General features: G+C 36.8%; 1 protein-coding gene across 2 annotated transcripts in view; it reads right to left on the bottom strand.

Annotated features, from left to right (window-relative positions):
- Positions 1-12,647, bottom strand: part of LOC122806576 (uncharacterized protein C6orf132-like) — a 565,156-nt gene that overhangs the window by 117,418 nt on the left and 435,091 nt on the right. For both annotated transcript variants that reach the window (XM_044077114.1, XM_044077113.1), the window contains exon 2: positions 11,935-12,053. In XM_044077114.1, the coding sequence (XP_043933049.1) occupies positions 11,935-12,053 (119 nt within the window). The remainder of the gene's footprint in view (positions 1-11,934; positions 12,054-12,647) is intronic.

Raw genomic sequence — 12,647 nt, forward strand, 5'->3', positions numbered from 1 at the left:
CGACCCAGTAGTTGCAGACCTGTTAACATCTGTAGACAGTAATCTGGCCTTTGACCAAAATGTAGCCAAGGTAGTAAGAAAATCATTCTGCGTCACCCAACTTACAAGTAAGTATACGGCATCCAGGTCAAAGGAAGGTATAATACCACTCTACTCATTCTTTCCCTTATAAGACTCATTTTTTTTAAACACCTTTACTGAATTATCACTTGTGACATAGGCAAATTTACATTTATACAAAAGTAATCAAACTGCATTACATTAACATTAACACACATTATACTTTACATATATTGCTTTATATCCTATATATTGAGTACAATTCCCCCTTTGGCATGTACCTGACTAGGCATATGCAACAGCTGGAACACCCAGAAGGGCTCCTCACCAAGAGGATCCAAGGTTTTTACATGCTGTCCTATACAGATTGCCTTAGAGCTCTGTCTCTGTACTCAGTCTCTGTTGAGAGGCAATCTGCGTTTGGCATATAAAGCATCCTTAGATCCAGCCCTGAAGAAGTTTTTCCAAATCAGCAAAACGAGAATCACCAGAAACACTAAACAGAACATGATGGCAAGACTGATAGGCGACTCAAATGATCCTCATGCTCTGGAATAGGCTCCCCATCCATGTGAAGCTGAATCCATCCCTCATCCTAGTCCAACTTAATCTTGACCACTGTAAGGGTAATCATAAATTCATCCCCAAGCTGGACCCCATGTCTCTTATAGACATAAGCCAACAATACACATTCCCTAACTAACATACTCCTCCACATAACGTTTTAACAACCTACTAACAAACATACCCCCCCCAATTAAAGAGCATACTTTAAAGGGGACTCGATTAAGTTGGATTGTGTGGCTAGGCTGATAAAGCCCCTGGTGGTCATTAGCCTAGCGTACATACCTATGAACCTATTTTCTATATACACTACCATGAACTTCAGAAACAATAATAAACTATCATCTGCTCTTTTCTTAGACCTCTCCAAGGCCTTTGATATGGTGAACCACATTCAACTCCTCCATACATTAAAAAAACTATCACTCAGCAATTCCACGCTGAAATGGTTCCAATCCTACCTGTCCAATAGGCAACAGGCTGTTCTATGGCAGGACAAATTATCTACATGCCTACCTGTTACACTTGGAGTTCCCCAAGGATCTATTCTTGGCCCTCTTCTCTTCACCATCTTTGTTAATGACCTGCCCACAATCACCCCCATGCCACATGCATTCAATATGCAGATGATTCGACTATCATCAGCACTGCCTCCAACCTGGCAGACCTCACTGCTTCAACCCAAGACACCTTCAACCTAATAGAAAGTGGTTCTCAAGTCGCCAACTAGTTGTCAACCCCAACAAAACAAAACTACTTACTTTCTCACCCACTAACAAGACTCTTCCCCACCTTCTCTATTACATCCTCCAATGGAATCACTATATCACCAGAAGCTCACACAAAGCTATTAGGTGTTACCATTGATAACTCCCTTAAATTTGACACCCATTTCAATCTTACCATCAAAACCGTCAATAAAAAGCTTGGCTCTCTATAAAGTAAAACACTTTCTCACTCCTCACGCTAAAATTACAATTGCCAGCACACACCTACTATCAACTCTTTTCTATGCCTCCCTCTTTACAAACCTAAACAAGACAACCCTTAACAAACTTGCTTCTTGTTACAATCACATAGCTAGATTTGCCACAAATTCCACCTTTAGAACGCACCACTGCACTAACTTGAAGCAACTAGGGTGGTTAGAGTTTTCCAGCCAACTCCATTTCAACCAACTCAAAACGGCTCACCAGATACTGTATCACCCAGAGAAAACACCAGCTCTGAAAAACATCATTAACCCCTATATTAACCTGCAATCTTTACGCCCCTCCAATAAGATCTTAGCTCAAACTACCAAAGCCAATAATTCTGCTGGGGATTCTCTATTCTCAAACTTTGTAGGTAAAATGTGGAACTCCCTACCGACCATGCTCACCTCAGAACCCTCACTCCTACAATTCAAAAAAAAGCTTAAACCCCATCTCAATACTCTCTGGCAATGTCCCTGTTCCAAACCTGATTAACCACTATCATTTACCCTTCTCTTACCTCACTATCCTTAACCGCTCTTAACAAGGCGCCTTTGTAACTGACCTATGTTTTTTTTTTATATGCTGCTGTTGTTTTTTTTCCCAAGATGTGATGTATCTTTATATTGTATTTAGAACTCAACTATCTTCCTTTTTTTGCATTAACAATGTTCACATGTCTGTTATGTACTTGGATCTTTTCTCCCCGGGCCTCCGCTGAAAATGGACATGTATCCAGTCGGACTCTCCCGGTTAACAAATGTAAAATAAATAAATAAATAAATAAATAAATAAATGAAGGCCATGTCCTCTGACAGTATACAGCCATTATTTTCCTCTCTCACTGCGTAACAGATTCTATAGCATGTATGGAATTTATCTGTTACAGTGCCACAAATTAGCTATTAATATAAAACACATAAGACACTGGCTACTTCAGAAAACACTTCAGTAGATGCTGCTGAAGGAAATGCAGAAAGCCCCAAGGACAATTAATTGCATTGTTTATGAAGACCAGGCACTTGCAGTGATGTACAAGTGTCATTTCCTACAAAAGGTTTCACTGAAATTTTGGTCTACAACTCCGAGGTTAAAGGAAGGTTGCAAATTTTATTTTTTTAGGAGAATTGTTTGACTTCATAATTCATTTATAACAGCTTAAAGGAAGTTGCAAATAATAATGTGAAATGCATAGGATTAGTAATTGGATGAACCCGTGAACAAGTGTAATCTGATATAAAGAAATGCAAAGTTTTGTATCTGTGGACACAAAGAAAAGACCTTGTTTGAGGAAGTAAAATGCTGTCTGTAAAGTTTCCTATCCATGTTTGGCTATTGCATAAGGAGAAAAGTGTTAGATATGCATGCTAACTTGCACAATAAATGAGCTATATGCCTTACTTACGTAAATAAAGGCAATGAATTGTGAATAGACAGAAAAACTCAAAAAAATGACTACACGTAACAGACTGGCTCGAGTTCAGTTCCCACATTAACTGCACACAAATATTCATTTATGAATGTATACTTTCAAGAATAATGAGGTTCTGGTTAGACATACACAATCAACATACCAAGCATTACTGAAAAATACAAAATCATAATTTAGTTTGTAAAAAATCAGTACAGAATGGCATTTCAGGTTTATATATATCTATGAAACACTTTTTCCTAGCAATATTTTTCAGGTCATTGGGTAAGCGGTTGCCAGCTATCCTAGAGTTCACCCTGAGCCACCTGGCAGACTGACTTTTTCCTTCCCTGCTCCATCAGTTTGGAAGCAGCTCTTTCTTTGATCCAGGCATGTAACTCCGAATCCTCCTTTACGAAGGTCACAGAGAGTTATCCACTTAGCAGGGCCTGTTTAATACAGTCAGAGTTCTAATTCTGTTTTCAACATTTTGAAACTTATTTTAATCCTCTGATTATTTAGGGTTTGCATTATTTACAGTGCTTTGGACTGTTATATTTTTTGTATGATGTAATAACTACATTGTAAATACATGGAACTCAGTTGACATTGCATCTATAGGGTCTTCAAGACCCTGCATACATTAAGTTATGGTCTTCCTTATAGATATTAGCAATCAAGTGATATTACCTTTTCCTCTATACCCCAACAGACATAGCATCAAGTTTTAAATCTGCCCATGAAAACATTTCTATGCAATTTCAATTTGTAAAACAATATTAAAAGAAAATGAATAAACTAACACATTATATTACATATTAGTGATAAAAGTATAGAAAAAATTCATAGAAAGACAACTAACTGTTCATCCTATATAAACCAAACTGATCAAGTCTGAAATCTCTATGGATACACCTAAGTGACTTTAAAATTGTCATCTTTCTCTTAATTTCTGTGAAATTTACTGAAGTCTTCATCCCTACTGCAATTAGATTAATACTTGATTAATTGCATTCCAAAATTCTCAGACTATTGTTGTAGTATATCATGAGTGATATATTCCATTCTGAGGAATAATAACTACTATATATAAAACAGGCCCAGATAAGATGACACAATGTTTATCACATAAATACTTATCTTGTGCAACAAGCAGTCAAACCTGAAAGTCCCTCTCTCCCTTCTTATAACTGAAGATTTTTAATCTATGGTGGCTGGCGAACATGTACAAACTTTCACAAGCTGCTCAGAAACCACATGGGAAAACATATTTTATAACTGGTTCCTTATGCAGTGTTACTGAGTCACAAAAGAATCTGTGGGCCACAGTTCCAACATCATCCCTCTCAACTGTCCAGATTGTTGAAGAAAGTTCAGATTTTTACCTCATACTTTTGGTCGGTTTCACATGAAACTTTTGATTTTCTGACAAATCACTGAGGACTGAAGTCATTAAATAATGACATCCATTTGAGTTTCAGATTTCATTTCCTTCAGAAAATGCATGTCAGCACAAATCTTGTTATTCTAGCAACCTTCTAAGTTTATAAAGGGCAGTATATAAATCTGTCCCTACTTTGGGGCCTTTGTCCCTCCATTACTTTAGGCTTTTTCTATATTTCTTTTGCTAAGAGGTTGTGAGGCATGTTCCACATTACTCACAAAATGGCATTAATAAATATTACAGAATATGGCTGGTATCCAAAACACTCTAGATGCTGTCAGCTTTAGCCAAGAAGCAAAATCACTCAGCAGTGTAGATTCATCTTCCTCAACTCTTAAGTATAGCTTACATTTTTGAATTACAATACACAATGAAAGACAATGATGAAATAGTTACCATAAACTCAGGTACTATGACAACACAATCACTGAGGGACAAGGAAGTAAACTCAGAAGGGGAATTTTGTACAAAAAAAAATCACAATGCATTGAGCATGTACTAAGTAAGCCCATAAAATCATCTGCAAGTGAAAAATACTACTGTAAAGTTACAATGTAAATGCTTATGTACTTCAAGTTTTTCTTTTATAAACTAATACAAAAATGAATGCTGGATGAAAAATGCAGAATTTATTAAATATAAACCATCAAAAAAAAAAAAATCAGCCTTACATCTACCAATAAACAACTTAAGCAGACAACAATAATGAAATTTTCTTTAAAATGGCACACTGCCAAACAAGGGTGCATGCTGTTCTTGGAACAGCTAATAGCAGCAAACAAATCCAGCATGCTAAGTACCTAATAATGGGCAGAACTTTTCCATGATGTACACATTCTACAAGAAAAACAACCATGAATCCTATAGTGGAAATATTTACTGAAACATCCGTCTATTCCCATCTACAGTTAAGATATGAATGTCAGGAAATCTATGACATAAATTATCTTTAGATTGTTAGCTACTTCCATTTGTTCAAAAGTTGTTTAAATGCACCCCTTCATTAAAGTACAAGCAAACAACTCACAGTTTCTTTCAGCCAGTATCAAAAGTTATTCTTCGCTTTGAAGCCTTTAACTATGGAGATTAGAGCTTGTAACCTATACAAGCAACATTGCATGGATGCAGATTGAACAAAGAATAAAAATTGTATCTGCCTTCCTCTTATGCCAGAGTATTTCCTCTATACAGCTGATAAAATCTCTTCTTACCACAGCTCTCAGCCATATCTCTCAACCTGCAGATATTGAAAATAAGTACAAAAGCTCTTGAAAAGTGCATCCTACAAAAAATGGGGGCACATAATTAGCATACAATTTGCATACCTAATGGCACATCATTCAGTCTGGTTCCAGCACAATTGTGGAATCAAAAACACAACTTTAAAAATGGAGACTGACAAAATGAAGCAAAATATAAGCATACTGTCATCCTTCTGGCTTTTCCTGGTTAGGGGTTGCCAAGGTAGATCACCTGTCTGCTCATGATTGGCAGTGGAGGTTTACAGTGTCGAGTTGCCAGCCCGGTGCCCAACCTTCCACAGAAGGCACACACATGCACGCACTCATGCCTATGGCCAATTCAGAGTGCCCAATCCACCTGCAGCATGTCTTTGGGATGTGGAAGGAAATTGGAGCACCTGGAGGAAAGCCACACGACTGCAGGGAGGACATGAAGACTCCGCACAGATGGCACCCCAGCTGAGGATCGAACCGGAGAACCTCTTGCTGTGTGGTGGCAATGCTAACCACTGCACCACCGCGGTCACCCTGTCAAAGATGTAATATAATCTCTTTAGACTTTATGAGATAGGTTTTTAAATATCATTCAAAGTACTTTATTTCTGCTTCTGAAAAAGGGACCTGTAAATTGTGGGTCCTCTTTCTTTAAATTATTGATGCCGCCAGTATTTTGCTCATAAACTATGGTTTCTTGTTTACTAAACTGCATCTGAATCACGTATGACAGGGGCGAATTGGAAAATCGTGTGAAGGGATACAACAAGCATGAAAACACGGACATAGTTCTAAAAACTGGCACATTACATGAAGGGATAAATCAAGCCCCAAAAAAGGTATTACCTTCAAAATAGGTACAGATGAAGGAACTTTCCTCAGTTGCCCCTGATTTTGTAGTAGGTCCTCTATTTTGCCTCCTATTTTTGCACTGTCCCTCAGAAAATGTTTGATTGTTTTTTAATACATCACAAATCACTGAGGACTCCAGTCAGTCAGTCATTAATGCTAGACATTAAGAGTTTCATGTTTCTTGTTCTTCAGAAAAATCATCTTGATGCAAAGTCTGTTGTTCCAAAAACTTTCTAAGTGACTTAGCATAATCTTCACAAATCACCCCCGATTTTTGGCCAATTAAATCTTGCCAGAGTCCTGAGGACTCAAACAGAATTCATGGTGCATTTATGAATACACCAGTCTGGAATTCCTAACTCCAAAAACTAGGTTACAAACTAACAAAAGAAAACTACTGCCTTACATATTGTAATGTATTCAATCTTAAAAGCAAGCTAACAATATTAGGGCAGAATGTGTTGTATGGACAGCCATTAAATTGTAAAAGAATGCCAGCTGTATACACATTGACATTCAATACTATACCAATAACCCATGCCTGGGTATGGGTAATGCTGGATTTACCCACGGTTGGTGTGGTTTGGTCACGAGGATGAAGCCCAAGTGGCCAAACAAAGCCAACCATGGGTAAATCCAGCATTACCCACACCCAGAAGTGGGTTATTGCTATTATACAATGACATTATTTAAGAAAAAAAATAATTACTTTTCTTAAATAATGGCATTCTATAATGTCTCCTTGCTGCCCTTCCACAGCTATCTGGTACTCTGCGGCAGTCCTGATGTACTGCGCATGCATATGCCCACGCAGTACATCAGAGCTGTGGGCAAAAGCAACGGAGAAATCAAGATCTCCATTGCTTTTTACAAACTGTTTCGCTATGCTAAATGGGTTTAACATAGCGAGACAGCTTTAAAAAAAGCAACGGCTTTGTTGCTTTTTTTTAAAGCTGTCTTGCTACGTTAAACCCATTTAACATAGCGAGACAGCTTTAAAAAAAGCAATGGAGAATCTCTGTTGCTTTTTTTAAAGCTGTCTCGCTATGTTAAACTCGTTTAACATAGCAAGACAGTGTGAAGCAATGGAGATCTTGCATTCTCTGTTGCTGTAAAAAAAAAGAGTTATAGTAATGGAAAAAGTCCAGGTGACCGGACATTTTTCCATTACTACAACTCAGGTTTATAACGTGCATGCTGACCAATCAGCATGCACGTTTGTGAATATTAATGGGGGGTCGTTGTATAACAGAGGTTCTTTAATGGTATCAAACAATACTTAAAGTATAGGTGCTCACAATGTTGTTATGATATGTCCATAGAAGGCAAACAACACAACCATTTATTCAACACAACCATTTATTTTATACCTGAAATAAAGCAAAAACCATGCAAGCACACACTACACATTTCCACACCATCTATCTGGTCCATATTAAATGCAACACTATTAAATTATGTCACAAATACGTTAAAATGACCACAGCTATACATACACAGAGTAATTCAAGGTTACACAATTATGTATTAACTTGAAGTTTTGATGGAACAGCTTAACAGCTTTCAGAAGGAAATAATATGCAAAAGTCATACAATAGTACAGTGTATATGTGTACTAGACTCTGGGGTTTGTCATGAACCAGTAGTCCACACACATTTGTACAACTAATGTCTTACTGAGATATATTTACCCGAATTACTGCATTACATACTTTTCCCTAATCTGTGAACTTGCTTGATCAGACTGGTGTCACTTGCATCATTATTAATACTAAAAGCTTCTTCTGCTACCAAGAGATCAAGTTTTAGCTCATTAAACTTCTCTGATTTCTTTATGTCTGTAAGACTGGGATTATCTAGTCCCTCAGACTTATTTCAATGGCTAATGTAAACATAACAGTTGAAGTTTCATTCAAGTTACTTACATTCAGGAAATCTCATTAGTCAGATTAAACTGTAATATTTCTATCTTGTGTTACAATACTGCTGCATTTTTGGCACCACTCTGTTGTATCCTCTCTCCGTGGTGAATTTATGGTACAATAAACAGTCAAATTCATGATAAGCCTTTGCCTTACAAATGAATCTGAGAATTATCATTTTATTTTTATTATATTTTTTATATGAAAAAGTACATTTTCAGATACTTGGAGAAACTATTTAAAAATAATTTTATGCAGTTGTCTTTCAGTCTTCTCCACCTCCAACTTTTGTTTCAACACACACACATGAACCCAGTTAAAACGATCAATGAACTTTGGATTAAGGAAAAAGATTCATTGCATCCATACTTCTGCAGTCTCACAGCAAACATTACCCAAGTGGTTGACAAGTGAGACGTGGATTTATTTACATCAACAAATCTAGAGTTAATGAAAAATTCATCACTGCAAAGCAGTGCTCCTGACAATAAGTAAACAAGAGCAATGCAATTTTTAGTTAAATATATAAGAATTAAAACAAAAATGAGGCTAATCTTATTTCCCTTAAAAGTGTACATGCTGCAGACTGCAGGATATGAGCTCTCACATTATTTATAAATGGGACTCTCTAATAAAATTGAATGCTGCTTAGATGTACAGTTACATCAGAGTGTTTTGCTTCGATGACGCTTTGTAGAATTGTGTTTTTTTTAGTTTCATTTTTTAACATCACAGAAATCATCTTGTGTTCCATACTATTATGAGGTGGTAGTTATGTGGGGTTATTGTCTTATGGGCTTCTTGCTGTGTTGTGGGGGGCTGTAAGTTTGAAGTGCTGAATTAGGCCACTGTGAGGCTCACGCTGTGTCAAGGCTCACTGCACTGTATGGGAAGGTTGTTTTTTTTCTTCCCTGTAGTGCTGTGCATACATAACTGCTGGTTTATATAAAGTCATGAAGATACAGGGGTGCAGTAGGGCTCACATCCCTGCAAATGTCCTACACTTTGTAACTATTCTTCTAGTACTGACAGTTGGAAAACATAAAAATCACAGACAACTTCTTGTCGGCAATTCAGGGGATAAGATACGAGTCGAGCGAACCACTTATTTGTTAACTGCTATCAGTGCAGAATGTGTGCATTTCGGCACCATGTTGCATTTAAACATCATGTAATCATAAAACTGTATCTGGTTATTTTTATTACAGAAAGAATATACACATTAACTCTAGTAAACCATAACTGTTAAAATAAGCATCCACCCAAGTGGACAGAGCTCATCTGGCTTAGACCACACAAATCAAACACTAAATGACCGGACCAGTTCCTGAACTTCTTAGGATCAGCAGTGTAGTGGACATCTCTTTTCTTCAACAAAACGGCCAATGGTCACAAAGTTACTTTATCTTACTTTCAGGAAGCTGCAAGTAGCCGAAGAAAGAGACACAAAATAGTGCAAAGGGGTTGCAAGAAATGGTTCAGATAATTATAAAGGTCAGAACAGACAAGGTTGGCATTTACAGGTGGCTGAAGCAGAACCAGCCCAGGCACTCATGTTTGGCAGAAGTGTTTGCTGGCTGGCAGTAGTTATATTTGAATTGCTGCCCTACTGATGGAGGCAAAAGGCAACCTGTCACACATTGGAAACAGCAGTATGACAGGCAGTCTCATCTTTTGGCTAAGGAAAAGGAACAGGTGGTCCCAGTTTCCATATTCCATGTTTGTTCAGCATGTACCACTCAACCTCTAATCTCAAGAAATCTGGACATAGCTAAACATAACTGGGGAACAAAGACCCAAAATTAGGAACAATGTTTAATTTTTGCTCTTATAAACTTAGAGCATTGTTAAAATAGCAGTTTTTATATCCACTTGCATTTTCTGGAGGATATGAAATCTGAAAATGAAATGTATGTAATTATTTAGTGACTTCAATCCTCTATGATTGGTCAGAAACCATAACATCCAGGAGGAACAGACCATAAATATGAGGGAAAAATCTGGACAATCTATGTAAATCTTGGCAGTTGGGAAGTATGTTTCAGCTCCTTTTTAAGGTACTTATTATGCTGCAAGGCTACAAAGCTTTTAATGAGGCTTGAACCTTGTCAGCCTAACATATGTAACAAAACACCAAAAGGAAAAAATCTCAAAAACTCCAACACATAGCAGGAAGTAAACACCAACCACGAAGATGGAAAGCCACAACACTTTATTCACATGTCCTGGTACCTCTGCAATTCGCCTTCAGTGGAACAATACATCAAATGAAACCCATCTCCTTAAATACAAACACATCAAACTCATTATTCTATCAACCAATTGATAGAAACTTATTTTTCCCTCCTTTTTGCTTAATTGCCTTACATTTTAATACCATTTTCCATAGAAATACCCATAAATATACTATTTAAATACTAGTTTATCAATAATATGCTTTATCCAACATTTAAATTATGCAATATCACATAAATAAATAAATATATATAAATATAAATGAATAAATGAATTGCCGAGGTACCAGGACATGTGAATAAAGTGTTGTGGCTTTCCATCTTCGTGGTTGGCGTTTACTTCCTGCTATGTGTTGGTGTTTTTGAGATTTCAGCCTAACATATGTACCAGAAGAATACAACTAAGTTATTATCCATTCTTTGTTCTGCATTTGTCTATGAAAAATGGACCTGTGCATAAAATTGGGCTTTCCTTTTTAACAAAAAGTGAAATAAACACACAAAAGTAATTGATCTCCTTATCTGTACTATTGAAATTACCAAAAACGTGAGGGTGAGGGGCAGAGGAGAGGTTCACATCGATCACTTTACTGGAATGAGTATTAGTACATTTTTACGTTCTCAAACTAATCATGGGCAATGTATAAATTAGCCATACAAATGATGTTTGTGAAGAGTATACTTCTTCATTACCCAGAAAGCATGCCTCTTAACTGTCCAGAGTTTTGTCTCATATTTTTGGTCCACTCCTTTAAAAAAAATTGTGGTTTTCTGCCAAATCATTGAGAACTGAAGTCACAAAGTAGAGACATGCACTGGAGTTTCAGATTTCATTTTCTTCAGAAAATGTATGCTAAAACAAAACCTACTACTCTAGCATTTTTCTAGGTTTATTAAAAACAATACGTTATCCCTATTTTAGGGCCTTTGTACCCACATTACTTTTGGCTTTGTCCTGATTTTTTGTGCTAAGAGGTTGAGAGCTATTCCATAAAGTCTGACTTTACCAAGACAAGGTTGCTTCCTTTATGCTTTGATTTTCTTAAGCTTTACATTTTTAAGAGTGCATAACCTTTTCACAACATAAAATGTAACTGTAGAGTGCATAAATTGGGTTGCCAGTAAAACAGCATCATTAACACCTCAGTGAAAATACATGGTTGCTAAATATAAAAATAACACAAAGCATAATCTACACAACAATCAAACAGAAAAAATAAAGAAGTCGATATACCTACATTACTTGGTGATTGTGAAAACAGCTTTACTGTTGGCCGAGATTTAACCCTTGCAGTTCCAGTATCAGATGCTGAGGTATTTCTGTCGCCTACCTGGGAAGTAGCTTTCAGGATTTTATCTAGTGGTTTAAGGGGAAAAAAAAAAAAAAACTTAAATCAATCATTTAAATTTAATATGTTGCAAAGTGAAACCATAAAGAACAGCATTCAGCTCATTAACCTTAATCTCATGCAGAAACCTTTTTTTTTTTAAGTAGAGCATCACAACTACTTGTTTTCTTTATTTTATCTATTTACTATTTGTTCATGTGTTAAGTGGACTGATCTACTGACCCCTTTTCAGGCATGACCCGAGTCTGCAAGTCTTTTGGCAAATATATTAGGTGGGCAGCTGGAGAAGTATTTTGTATAACACCTTTTACTGGATAAAAACAATTACTTCTGCTTAGCTTTTAAGATGCGAGGCAAAATATACTACACTTCTCAAAAGCTATTCTGATTATCTTGTTTGGTGATTAACACTTGCAGTCTGGACCTATTCTGCCTTTTCCTATTTCTCCTGTACTGCTGACTGGACTAAAATCTGGTCTAGTTTGACAGTACACTATAGGAGGCAAAGACCATGACCTGGTGCTAAGCTTCATCCTGTTGTCATAAGTTTGATTCTGTCTGTATCCACTTTGTTTTGGTAGGGCTTTAAGCAACACATTTAA

Source organism: Protopterus annectens, chromosome 7.part0, assembly GCF_019279795.1.
Source record: "Protopterus annectens isolate FY-2018-M chromosome 7.part0, PAN1.0, whole genome shotgun sequence".
NCBI lineage: Eukaryota > Metazoa > Chordata > Ceratodontiformes > Protopteridae > Protopterus > Protopterus annectens.